This window comes from Acanthopagrus latus, chromosome 3 (genome assembly GCF_904848185.1).
Source record: "Acanthopagrus latus isolate v.2019 chromosome 3, fAcaLat1.1, whole genome shotgun sequence".
Lineage (NCBI taxonomy): Eukaryota > Metazoa > Chordata > Actinopteri > Spariformes > Sparidae > Acanthopagrus > Acanthopagrus latus.
In genome coordinates this window covers 3,674,324-3,688,204 of record NC_051041.1, presented here as the reverse complement: position 1 = coordinate 3,688,204, position 13,881 = coordinate 3,674,324, and the positions used below count along the sequence as shown (strand labels likewise).

The 13,881-nt window shown below is 45.4% G+C and overlaps 1 protein-coding gene across 1 annotated transcript; it reads right to left on the bottom strand.

Annotated features, from left to right (window-relative positions):
- Positions 1-1,465: 1,465 nt before the first annotated feature.
- On the bottom strand, positions 1,466-12,583 carry tcf19l (transcription factor 19 (SC1), like). The gene is made up of 6 exons (XM_037093548.1): positions 12,236-12,583; positions 10,733-11,720; positions 8,086-8,255; positions 6,562-6,955; positions 5,821-6,325; positions 1,466-5,492 (listed from the first exon to the last, which is right to left on the bottom strand). The coding sequence occupies exons 2-6, from the start codon at positions 11,001-11,003 to the stop codon at positions 5,150-5,152; spliced, it is 1,683 nt and encodes a 560-aa protein (XP_036949443.1). The 5' UTR covers positions 11,004-11,720; positions 12,236-12,583; the 3' UTR covers positions 1,466-5,149.
- Between the last annotated feature and the right edge of the window lie 1,298 nt (positions 12,584-13,881).

The window sequence follows — 13,881 nt, the reverse complement described above, 5'->3', positions numbered from 1 at the left end:
ATACACTCAGGAACACATTAACATTTTGAACATTTTGTTACTAAAAGGTAACCCAGCTGTACTGTTCTCACTTCTTCTCTCTTACTGCCTGTGTGTGTCATGATCGAAAAATGTGGCCATGGAGAAACCTTTTATAACAGGAGCGAACGCAGGAGCGAGTTTGAGAATGTTTCCAGGTGTTTGTGTCCGTCTGTGGGCAGATTTTTGTAATCATGCAAGTTGCGGCCACAAAATTTGACTGGCTTGAGATCAAAATGAAGGCCGGTCCTTCTCTCATCTCAACTTCTATCAGTAAAGCCATGAAAAGCTCCAACCTTCATCCATCCATCCTTTGTCGTACACTGATCCAGGATCAGGTCAGAGTAGCAGCAGGCTCAGTTGGGTGTTCCAGATGTCCGTCAGCGCGGTCCAGCTCCTCCTGGGGGGGATCCTGAGGCGTTCCCGGGCCAGATGAGATACATAATCCCCGGGGTCTCAGGAGACATCCTCATCAGAGGCCCGAACCACACGAACCCTCCACAGGAAACTCATTTCAGCTGCTGGTATCAGACATCTTGTTCTTTCTGTCACTAACCATGCCCATGGAGAGGCCAGATTAAAAAAAAAATCATTCTAAAAAACAAAATAAAGGTTGAGCGAGCCTGCCAGAAGGAGGGAAAAGCCTCCGGCCCACATTTGTTTGTGACCCAGTTCCATTCAGCATCTACTGAAGAGCAGCTGGTGTTTCACCTCGTCCGTCTGTGGACAGATTTCTGTCAGCACTACGACGTCACACCCGTTTAAAAACGCAGTCACTAAACTTCTCAGGTGTATGTTTGTGATCAAAAAGAAGGATGAGTTTAAAGATGAGTGCAATAATGTGGTTGTCGTGGGTCGAAGGTACGTAGACGCACTTTAATTTAATGTTTCTTACATGATGAACTCTTCTTCAGACTCATCATCATCATCTATGTCATCTACATTAAAACATCCATGTATATCTACGATCGCGTGTCGGCAGGTTAATTTACCAACGAACAAAACTCTGCTCATATCGTCTCCTCTGCAAACCATCAAACCAGAAACGCTGTGAGCAGTAATTCTGTGAACAAAAGTAACTTCACGCATGGAGAAGCCAGATAAGACGAATCCATTATGAAGTGCAGAGACGATGGGAGATAATGGGCTTCAATTATGAGGATGTTGTCTTTGCGTGTTGATTCACATTCTGCTGTGATCATTTCAAAGAAGAAATAATAACCAGATACATCACACCAGTGACGTGGCTTTTTTTCTTCTTTTTTTTTCGCCCCCTCCAACAACACAAAAGACTGGAGGAAAAACAAAATGCAAATTCAGAACATTTCTAATATCAAAGTTTCATCAATCACGAGCGGAGCTGGAGGAATCTATAATAAATGAGATGTGTTTTACATCACAGCGTCTGTGGGGAAGATGCAGCTGTGGAGATAAAACAAGAGAAGCGTTTTTTGGTGAAGAGTCTTTATTTTTCTTCCCTGATAACTTTGAAGCAGATTTCAGAGAATTATGACAACAAGTTTAATTCTGTACAACCAACACCCAAAAAGAAAAAGAAAACAAGATCCAACTGTGCTGCTTTTCTGCATTTCAGTGTGATTATTAAAGTGAAGGCAGTGAGAAAGTCCTGTGAACTGAGAGATTATGAAATATGATACGATTTACAAAACGTTTCTGAACTCGTCACTCGAGTCCTGTGTTTTAACAGTAAGTCACCAGTATGAAGCCGTGAGCGAGCAGACGGCACGAATGAAATACTGAAACGATGAGGCGACCGCGAAACGATCAAACATGTCGGCTGCAAGCTTGATTTCATCTGTAAAAGGCTGTAAAAGTCGTTTACAGGGAAGAAGCGACGCAAAACATATCTGCACATCGTCTGTTCACACTCGTGTTCGTTCGTTTGTCAGCAGGGAAACAAAAACTACTGAACGGATCTCCATGAAACTCGGATGGCAGATGTGTCCGGGCCAAGAATAGATCCTAGCAGAAGGAATTTTTTCTCACCGTTTTAAACATTGTGATATGCATCTTTTTCTGCATTCTTCCTTAATTTAGCTCCCGATAAACGAGGTGGCTGGAATCTGTGAGCGAGAACAACTTGATGCGGCTCAGTTTGATATTGGATGAGGTTCGACTGAGTATGTAAGGGGACCGTTGGGCCTCTGCGTTGTGCATCATTATCTGCTGTATGTGTTCGGCCTTGATTGTCAACCCACTATTTCAGATGATGGATGATACAAGTAGTTGATGATTTTCCCTCTTGGTCCATAGTTATTCCTCAATAAAACCTCATTTGTGCTGACAAGATGAGATGACCTCAAAGCACGATAAGAGACGACATCTTTAACAAAAAGGCACAAATATTACATTTGCAGTTCTGAAACAGAAGCAGCAATTTCTCCAGAAGCTCGAATATTTTGGGGCGTTTTTTGCTTCAATAAATAACGATCGAAATAACTGTGGATTACTTTTCTGTCAATTTTTCTAATCCACTAAAATCGGCGAAGGGTCTCAGCTCACCGTTTCCCTCAGGTTGGTCTGAAACTGCCCGTCTGCTTTGCTTCACAATCATGGCGGGAGTGAAAACTTTGAGGTAGAAGCAGCAGCGTGACACACTGAACGTTCCTCACAGCCGCGTCGTGAATCCAACACGATCCCGTGATTTGCAGCCTCGATATCACACAAGCACCATAGATTTAGAGGTTGTTTAAAGTTTGTGTCGCGCAGACAATTTTACTTTCTCACCAATCAATAAAGTGTACCAGCCTCTCAGCGGCTGCATTGTTTCTTTACAAGCAGAGAACGTGCACACGGAGCGATGTGAGGTTAGCACCAAAAGACAAACAGGCATTTAAATATCTTTAGAGCCCAAAATCTAAAGAGACAAAAACAATATGCAACACTGACATCTTTACCTGCAAACAAGACACACAAAATCAAAACAACTGGCTGAAGATCAACAAAGAAAACTTTTTTTTTTTTGTTCTTTTTACATTTCCATAAACCACTGCTCACCAGAACCAAACAGGTCCTGAGGATCTGTATTATAGTATCAAGCTATCATGTTAAATCCTATATAACTGATATGGTTTTACTGCAGTGAGGTGACGAAGCCTCACGGTTTTAAAAACAAAGTGTTATTTTTGCAGCGAAATGTCGTCAAACTGTCACAGAATCATCGAGTGTGACTGGAGCCTTCAGAGGAGCAACACGGCGTTTATTAAAAAAAAGGAACAGTTCACCCAAAAACTCAGTCATCATCTACTCACCCTCACGCTGAGTTCACGCTGGGTTCATTTTGCCTCCGCTGCGCTCAGATGCTGCGAAGCTCCAGTAATGTTTCGTGGAGAAACTTCACCTGACTTTCCATCAGCACGAGGGTGAGCAGATAATGACTGAACCCTTCAAATCCATTAAACTGAATGTTATTGGGTTTTAAAATGAATCCGCTGAACTGAAAATGATCCGACCCCAAACGTTTTTTTGTCCTGACAGCTACTTAAGCGACGATCTAGTTAGCACAGCGGCGGCAGTCAGTCTGCGAGCTTCAGTGAAGCCAAAGAAGAAATTATTATTTTATTGCTCAAGAATCATTTTCTCCCACTTTCTTTTCTCGAAAAAAAAACAAAAAAACTGCAGGTCTGCCACAGTGGTATAATCAAAGTGAAGTTTGGAAGCACCAGTCCTGACAGAGGCTATTTTAACACCACTCTTATCTGAACTGCTCTAAATGTGAATATCATCAAGCTTATACGAGTGGTGCAGAAGATGAGCTGCTCAAAACTGCTGTTTCAGGATCCAAACAGGCCGGTTTTGTCCATGTGATGCGAGCAAAAGTCAAACATTTTGGGATTAAATAACAGAAAAAAAAGGTGCTTAAGAGGAGAGTTTCCCACACTATGATTTTATTCTACTCAAGCAGCACCTGAGCAAACACACTGTGGAGAAGCCGAGTCAGGTCCGGCACATTTCACACAGGACAAAACCGTCAGCTGTGGCCCAAGAGCTCGGCAGAGCTGAAGAGACTCGAGGCGGAGACTGATCTGAAGAGGAGACCTTGAAAAAAAAAATAAAAAAAATCATCAACATTCAACCCGCCAGTCAGAGACGGTGACATCATTTCACCCGATTATCCCGTTACATCAGCGGGTGATATTTCATGACATTTCACTGGTTAATGAGTCCTCCAAAGCCGGCAGCAGACACTCTCAGACATCTTCAAACAAACACGGTCCCAACTGTACATATTCCTCCTGCCAGCAGCTGCGCTCTGCTGAAGTGCCTTGAAACATCTGATTATCGTCCCCAGAGCACCTCTGATCAGCGGCAACAATAGAAGTCTGCTGACACATTTTCCTGGCGTTTAATTGTCTTGAAACATCACACGCCCACTGCCAGACAGCTGCTGCCACACAGGAGAGCTGCACGGAAACATTTCATCGCCGTTATCGCTGAGGTGGGAAAACACCAGCCCAGCACTGATTTATTTTGAAGGTGGAGGGAGGGTTTCTTTGGGAGGGGGGGGCAATCACACCATCAGTAAATGTTCACTGAAGGTCCTGTCCTGCCCTGAAAAATTGGCCCGATTTAGAGAACAGTGAAGCGGCTGCACTGAGACGTCTAATACAGTGCCATCGCCCGTACAGAGTCCCGCCGCCGCAGCCCGATCTGAAACATTTCATTAATCTTCCTGAATGTTGCCTCCTGGTCAACGACAGCCGTGGTGGGAGTGTACTTAGGAACATTTCATCATGTTCCCCCGCCGCGATCGCGGCTCTCCAGGCAGTCAACGCCATAATGAAATCCGACCAAAGACATTTCATTACACCTCCGACGAAACCCGAGCCCTGAAACTCAGAGGGCGAGAGGCTTGTCAAGCTGCTGTGCGACTGTTGGGTCACACATCCTCAAAATTTGGAAGACCCGGGTGTGAAAAACTGAAGAAAACTCTTTCCCATTTTCTCTTGAGGTAAGAAAAAAGCTCTGCGTGCTTGAGTAGAGCAGCCCAGTGACCATTAGAAGAAGTAGCCTGTCTTCAATGAAAAGCTGATTTCAAGTGTGACTGAAGGGAAATAAACATGTTAGAGGGAGAATTGTGGTAACTGGAGTGAACCTGGTTTCTCTCCTGTCAGCGACATCCGCAGTGGAAGTCGGCGTTGGGGTCCTTCAGGAGCTTCTTGCGGTCGACGTGCAGACAGTCTATGTGGTACCAGGCGTCGCACACGTCGCACTGGATCCACTGCACCGTGTCCTGCTGAGGCAGCCGGCACCGCGGCGCCGCACACGGCTCCACCGCCCCGACGGCCACCTCCTCGTCTTCCTCATCGTCGTCGTCCTCATCGTCGGAGGAGGAAGAGGAGGAGCCGGAGGAGGACGAGGCAGAGGATGTGGAGGAGGAAGATGAGGAGGATGGAGAGGGCAGGGAAGGCCGGGGAGGGGGAGGGTGTTTTCTGGGGCGGCCTCGTCGTTTGCTGCGAGAGAAAGAAAGAAAGAAAGAACAGAAGGACGTTCAGACGGCGGAAAGAATGAAGACGCAGAGTATTAAGGAGGATTTATTGTGTAAATAATTCAGAAAATCTTCACTCCACATATGATGAACTTTTATCAAACAATGACTTGTTTTGATGCAACACTTCCTGCTCATTTGTACTTAGTGGGATTATGAACTGTAAACACAAAACTGTGACTTTGGTGACTCTCAGATGACTTCAGAATAATCTGAGAAAATCACCTTGATACTCTACAAATAAATCAAAGCCTTGGTTGGCAGGAGAGACAGGTTTGTGTAAAGCTCTTTACCTTGCTGGATGATGGAATCTGTTGAACTGAACTCTGCCTCGGTCTTCTGTACGGACCCTCACTGAAGGTGAGGCCAAGCTGTAGTTCTCCCCTCCGACCACCAGAGGGGAGAAAACCGGAGAGCTGAGAGCTCTCCGCCGGCCTCTCTGCGCCATCGGAGAAATGTGCGCAGGTCTCTGTTGGCGGAAAGCGGCGATGTTGCCGTGCATCACCGTCTGGACCTGGTGCACCGGCTGCACCTCCTGCTTGTGAACAGCAGGGCTGGTGAACGACGCCTGCAGGATGTGGTGGTTCAGTCTACTGTTGGTCATGGCACCGTGGAAACTGCCGATGGTCCTGATGCCGACGGGGAAGGGCTTGGCCTCCAGAGGCCGCCGGACGTCGCTGTGGCTCTTGGGCTGCAGCGGCAGAGGAGGAGAACTGAAACCCTCCGACTCAGACTTGTAGAGCCGCCGCCGCTTCTTCCCTCTCGCTCTCTGTCCATCATCCACACCTCCTGCTGGAGCTGAACGACATTGGAATAAGATTACAGATGATGGAGAGGTGATCACGACTAGACTCCAGCACATTTACAGAAGCCTGCATTTGTCTGAGTTTAGTTTGTTTGAACTAAAAGCAGTCACAGTTTGTAAAACAAGACAGTGCTGATCAAATATCAACCACAGTCATGTACATCGTCGATTTCAGAGATTTTGTAGCGATTGATTTTTTTTTTTTTTTTGACATTTTGCTGAAACTCACCTCCTCGACTTCTGGGCTCGTCCGAGCTGTCGTCCTCGAGGAGCACCGTGTGCGCAGACTTCCTCCTGCTCCTGGACGTCGACTGCAGAGACTTTGTTGAAGGCACTGAAACTGCGGAGGCGAATGATGGAGGTGTGGAGGGAGGGAGCAGAGAGGCGAGGCCCACAGCCAGGGGCGGCGAGGAGGAGGAGCCGGGGTCCGAGGCGGTTCCCTCGTGGCTGTGGCTCCTCTGGAAGGTCCAGGCGCTGCCCTTCATCTTACTCAGGCTGCCGATGGAGTTGAGGATGACGGTGGCCCGGTTGATGGAGAGCTTGGACAGGTCCAGGTTGGCGGCCTCCTTGCGGTCCGGATTGGTGCGGATCCGGTTCTGCAAGTCCGAGGAGAAGGTGCCCGCCTAGGAGACAAGACACAAGTATAATTAAATTAGAACTTTATACTGAAAAGCCCAAATATAATAATCCACTGGGAGCAGATGTTTGATGCTCGTTCAGCAGGATTACTTTTCTGAGTCATTAAAAAAAAAGTTTACAGCAAACTTTCTCACAACACATGAATGAGAAAGTTATCAATGAAGTACAAAATCTGACATTGCAGTTATTGAAATACTGAATGTTCACATGCCACCTGGTGGACACATGAAACAAAGTGCTTCACTGTCACATGGATGCACAACATGCTGTTACATGTCATGTTACAGCATGAGAGGGAGGGACAGTGAAGGTAAGAACAGCAGTATTTTACATTTCCAGAGTTGGATTAAAACACATTTAGTGCTCCAATGAGTGTTTACAGCAGCAGCACAGCAATCTAGAAAAATACAAAATATCACTGCTGATGTTAATTTTTACCCGGAGGCACAACTGTGAGAGGTTCATCAACTAAAACTTATTAAAGTTTGAACAACCGTGCGTCGTCTGCTGGCCGAGCAAATACAGTAAAGTTTGTCTTTAGAGAAAATGTCGCTGCTGTTTTCAATGAGCGTCTAAACTCATTATCTCAACTCTGTAGTGCAACGGAGTCGATGGAGCTGCAACACGCATTTGAAAGAAAATGAATCACTGAATATTTTGACAATGGATTAATTGTTTCAGCCCTTTCCAAACCAAAAATGTCAAATATTGTCTTCTTAAATGTAATAATTTGCCGCGTTTCCTTGTCATTTAAGATGGTTGTTGGGTTTTGAATGTTTGTTGGACAAAAGCAGCAATATGAAGAGGTCACTATAGCAACGTGTGATGAGCATTACTCATAAGTATCTGACATCTTGTCCACTAAACGACTGACTGGTTGATTGTGAGATTAATGAACAGATAAATCGATAATGAAACAGCTGCAGCATCAGTGGCACTAACCTTTAAGAGAGCAGGAAGATAAAGTCCAGACTTACACAGTCTGTCGATAACTTATGAGAAAGTGCAGTTTATAAAATGTATTTATGTGTTTGATGCAGTTTATGAAGCACCATCATAAACGACTGCGACTACTCTCGCTGAGTCTCTGTTTAAGAATAACAGCAAAGATTACCTTTGGAATCGTGATGGCATCAAAGTCGAGCGGCCGAACTTTGACCTTCTGGAAGAGGAAGTAAAACTCGGGGCTCCCAGAAGCCAACTGACCACCGAAGGTCAGCGTGTCACCGTCTGAGAGCTCCCATTGGACGCCGGGCTGCAGGCGGACCTCATTGACCCAAGTGCCTGCGAACACAAGAGGAAGAGGAGGCGAAGATTTAACGGCAGTTAGTTACTGAATTTTAATGGTTAAGAGACTCTTATTCTGAAATGCAATCAGTGATCCACACGATCAGTCCAGGCGAACACACATAAACAAGTAACAGCTTTCAATGCAATGTCACCTTCTCGCAGAACTTTTTAAAATGAGAACGTCTGTCAAAAAAAAAAAAAAAAAAAAAAAAAAAAGAACAACTCGAGCGAGCAGAGCGTCAAAATAAAGTCATTTGTCGACTATCAGTGTGTTTACAGCTTCCAGAATTGAGGCAAAATGTAAAACAGTCTGTGAAATGGACCTAGAATACAGGAGCTGCAAGGCTACAAGGCAATCAAACGGCCATGACAGCGCAGCACAAAATGAGAAACGCACGGTGAATACTAAAATGTAATTTTAATAGCAGGAGTGAAAAATGTGTGAAACAGACTGTGAAATTACTTGAAAAATTAGACAGTGAGGGCGCAGTTTAGATTCGCAGCCTGTCAGACACAGTCGGCTGGCCTTAAGAGAAGACTTTCACTCTCAATCTCCTCCCTGCTCACCTTGTTCCGCTTCCTGTACACTTCAGGTCTCACTAAAAGCCATTAGCAGGCTGAGGTAGTGAGACGTAGCATCTCCGCCCGCCCCGTGCAAACACCTTCCAACAGACATCGTATCCATCTTAACTTCTCGTTAATCTCCTCTAAACATTTGGCTCATCATCACTCCTCTTTAAATCATTCAGTCTGATCTGTTCCACGACCAGCTGAGACTAAATGAAACAGACTTTATGTGTTGTATTGTCACCAGAGCTTGTTGGCTTGTTGGCTGATTTTACTGTCTCTTTATTTCATTCAAGTGGAGCAACTAACAAGTTTCTGCACTGCCGATTAGTTTCTTGATTAATCAGCAAAGTGTTTGGTTTACAAACGTACCATCAGCAGTCGAATCTAAAGAGATTTCATCTATAATCACATAAAACAATTTTAAAGCAAAATGTAATGACAATCAAGTCAGTGGAACTAGGAAATGTTCAACATTTTTTTGTTTGAAAAATGACTTAATGAGTTATCGATTATGAAAACAGTTGTCAGTTAATATTCTGTCAACTAATCATAGAATTGTTTCGGCTCCACTTTTAAGCATAAAGTTGTTTTGGTGTAAACAAAATGTGTAAAATAAACTTCTCAGTTTCTCACGCTGACAACAGTCAACTATCACATTCATTTTTGCTTGTTTTTAATTCTCAGAGTATAATAGTAGAATATATTGTGTGTTTTCTTTACTCTTCTGAGACAGAAGTCTGAGCATCTGCACCATCTTTATTTATAATATCTTTTGGTGGACAAAACAAGACATTTGAGGACTTCCTTGGAGACCTTAGTCCTACATCATGTTCCTTTAATCATCCACCTGAACGCACGCTGGCTGGTTTTTGCCTCGTCTTTCTTTTTTCTCTCCACCAGCAACGTTCTCTACTTTCTTCGTCAGCAGTAACTTTTCAAAAATTGACCGGACAAACTTCTTGAGGTTTGAAAAATTGTGCAAATCAAACGCTTTGTTCTTCACCAGACTTCAAACTAACTGGACACTTTCTGTTTTTGTTTTTGGAGGAACTGTCACAGACCATCATCAGAACTGGAAGGTGATGTTTTTCCTCCCACAGCTCCACAGATCAGGAGCACTGAAGTTGAAATACGTTCCTCTTTTCTTTTCATCAGTGTGGAGCTGCCATCACGCTTTCACACAGAACGTATAAAATCGGGGTCAAAGATCGGGAGAAGTTAAGATGGTCCTTAATTACTTCCTTATCACCACAATCAAACTCCAATCTCAGTGATTTAGTTTCGTAGTAAATCAAACTGGGAGGACGACACGCTTCAACCGGCTGAGAGAGTCCTGCGACTCTAAATTGGATTTAAAAAAAAAAAAAGAAGTCCAGAGTGGAGAGATAAATGAAAAGTTTTTAAAGTGGAGAGATGCATTTAGTGCAGTGTGTGTGTGTGTGTGTGTGTGTGTGTGTGTGTGTGTGTGTGTGTGTGTGTGTGTGTGTGTGTTAATCTGAGGTTTCACCCCGTCTGCTTATCTACAGCTGTGTGCAGGCGGTTCATATCTGTATGTGCTGGTTTGTGGGAGTCAGCTGCTGTCTGACCGCAGGTGTTCGTTTTAGTGTTTCTGTCAGTTATTCAGCGTGTGTGTGTGTGTGTGTGTGTGTGTGTGTCCTGTCAATCAGAATGTGTGCGGGCCCAGTTCATCTTCAAATCATTTCTTTTTCTGTTTACAAGCGAAGTGTGTATTCATCCGTCTTTAACAGGAATATTTGTACGAGTGTGTCGACGTGCGAGTGTGTTTCCCTGCAGAGGAACTAATATTTCCTGTAATCAGGGTGTAACTTCACCTCATCCCTTCTTCCACAATGACTGTAGAGGTGCGAGTAAGTCTCATTTTGTGTGTGTGTGACTCTCACCATGACTGCTCCTGTCCTTGATGTGCACCCTCCAGCCCTCCTCCTGCGGCGCTGCGTCACCTCCGCCGGCCTCCTTCTCAGCGTGCAGCTCCGCGTGGATCCGCGACACAGACGTGGAGTCCAACGTGACGTCGCAGAGCTCCGCCGCCCGGCCCAGGCGGAACACGGAGTGGCTGAGCGCCGGCCTGAACGTGTACAGGTCCCTCGCAGAGTCGCCGGCCGACGAACCGATCCGCAGCAGCTGGAAGCACGGCTGCACCCCTGACAGCATGACTGAAAGGTCTGATTGTCTGCCACCGCCGAGCCCTTATCTGTGACAGGACCCCTGAGTTACAGGAGGCTGCGATCCATGGTGAGATACAACTCTTTACTGGAGGTTAGAAGTTAAACTGAAGGCATCTGACCAAAGACTGCTGACTGCTAACATTAAAAGATAAAATATTCTGCCGGTAAGCAGCGAGTGTGAAGGTCACAGGCAGGTGCAGCAGCAGCTCTGAGCAACAGATGTTTGCATTAGTGTGAGGAGCTGATGGCTTGTTGTGTCCCGAATACATGAATAAATAATGAGGCTATAGAGCACTGTATGAGCTGCTGAAGTGTGGAAATGAGCTTCTGCACACTATTATGAGCTCAAACTCAAACAGGCCAAATCCCCCCGCGGAGCGAGAGGCTGTAAGCCGGAGGATTTGAGAATGAAGAGCTTCAGTGATGTGTGGACAGGCCGTGTGTCGCCGGGCCACCGATTCAAAAAGGTGAGGTAAACATTAAAAAAACCAAGGGAAAAAGTAAAACTGCCAACAAACTTGACAGCTGTGACTTTTACAGTCCTGATGTGTGATAGTTTGAGGTCTGAACAGCTGTCATCTGAGACTGTGTGTGTGTGTGAGAGTGTGTGAGATTAAAATCCAAAAGCTCTCGACATCAGTTGACATCAGCCGTCTCACAGGTGGAGAGTCTGACAGGGTGCAGCAGCTGAGGACTGTCTGATCTGCAAGAAAAATCAAACAAAAAAAACTGTTTCTCACTTCTTATTGTGCTGCAAACTCATCTCACTGTGTAAATATATACATGTACCTGACACTTAACTTAAAAAAGCACCAAAAAAAAACAAGTGTAATCGTTTAATTGCATGTCAGAGTGAAAGAGAAACAGGAGGTTGATCTCCAGCAGGCCAGAAACACTGTCAGCCGCTGCTAGCTGCACCGCATGCCGGACATCAGCTGCATGCAGACCGACTCACTAATCATGGGATCAGCACACAAAGCAAGACACAAAACAGCGGCACAAGTGAACATCTCGTCCAGTAAAAGCCAACAATATCTGCACGTATCTTCCTGTAACCTGCTCATTTACTCCAGCAACGCGTTAGCTGGAGTTAACAGGAGAGGAAACGGAGCGGAGAGACGTCGCAGTCCTGATTCTTAGCTTGTCAGTCACACTCAGGACTAAGCTAGCTGTCGTCAGTTCCTCGTACACAGTCTGAAAGTCAAAGCTGCCACTTACACCAACAGCAGCGGTGGAAACTCTCCCGGCCCGCTGAGCGGCTCTGCCGGCGGCTTTTACTCCTTCAGGCGGATCGACTTTTTGCTTTCTGCAGCTTTTTGTCGCCGTTGTTCGTCAGGCTTCGGTGCGGCTTTTCTCCTCCTTTCCTCCAGGAGGAAGTCCTTTGAAATTTGGCGCGCCACTCCTGGGGCTTCCTAGCGCTAGAAGCTACGTCACGTCCTGCTCCGCCCCGATTGGCTGACGGCCAAGGCGCTTTCAGCGGGAGCCGGAGAGACAGGCCTGCAGCCCGGAGGACCAGAGACAGAGTAGAGACAGAGTAGAGACAGAATAGAGACAGGCCTGCAGCCCGGAGGACCAGAGACAGAGTAGAGACAGAGTAGAGACAGAATAGAGACAGGCCTGCAGCCCGGAGGACCAGAGACAGAGTAGAGACAGAGTAGAGACAGAATAGAGACAGGCCTGCAGCCCGGAGGACCAGAGACAGAGTAGAGACAGAGTAAAGACAGAGTAGAGACAGGCCTGCAGCCCGGAGGACCAGAGACAGAGTAGAGACAGAGTAGAGACAGAATAGAGACAGGCCTGCAGCCCGGAGGACCAGAGACAGAGTAGAGACAGGCCTGCAGCCCGGAGGACCAGAGACAGAGTAGAGACAGAGTAGAGACAGAATAGAGACAGGCCTGCAGCCCGGAGGACCAGAGACAGAGTAGAGACAGAGTAGAGACAGAGTAGAGACAGGCCTGCAGCCCGGAGGACCAGAGACAGAGTAGAGACAGAGTAGAGACAGAATAGAGACAGACCTGCAGCCCGGAGGACCAGAGACAGAGTAGAGACAGAGTAAAGACAGAGTAGAGACAGAGTAGAGACAGAGTAGAGACAGAATAGAGACAGGCCTGCAGCCCGGAGGACCAGAGACAGAGTAGAGACAGAGTAGAGACAGAATAGAGACAGAAATCATAATCATAATGTAAATATCAACTTAAATACTGATGCAACAATAAAAGGTCTTGATTCACTCTCTGTTGAAAAGTCATTTTAATTGGAATTATTCATTCATTACAGAAAAAGAGAAGCTTTACAAAAGTCTGTGCAGGATGCCAAAAGGTCTTACATGATACCAGTATATAAATAATCATTGATTTATTTCTTCAAGCAAACGACAGGGAGGGCGTGTGGCTGCTCGTTCATGGCAGTGACGTGAAGTATCATTACAGTCAATGATTACACAGCTTTGGAAAAAAAAACAAAAAAACATCAAACATCTCAACTATTAAGATATGAAACATTAAAATGAGCAACAACCAGAAACAACACAGACTTTCATGCAAACAAACAAAAAGTTAATTAAACCTCAAAAAACCACGTTATGAAAACTGCTGTCATACCAGATGAGTCGCTCACCTGCGATACTGAATTGTACTAAATATAAACGTATTGTTACAAACATTGTTAAAAAAATATAGGGGCATAATATTCTGTGAAATTATAATAAACATAAAAAATAACCTTCTGTTTCTAACAATAATAATAATAACAAGTGTGTAAAACTGTCACCATGATACTATGAGAACCTGATATATTCAGAGGCGGTTAATCGTACCGTCTCAACCCGACCTTGAACGCAACACAGACAACTTTTTCCCCAAAAC

Coding starts and splice junctions, on each gene's coding strand:
- tcf19l (XM_037093548.1), bottom strand. CDS start 11,003: ATGCTGTCAGGGGTGCAGCCGTGCTTCCAGCTGCTGCGGATCGGTTCG. Junction 8,256..10,732: donor CAAGGACAGGAGCAGTCATG/GTGAGAGTCACA, acceptor TTGTGTTCGCAG/GCACTTGGGTCAATGAGGTC. Junction 6,326..6,561: donor CGAGCCCAGAAGTCGAGGAG/GTGAGTTTCAGC, acceptor AATGTCGTTCAG/CTCCAGCAGGAGGTGTGGAT.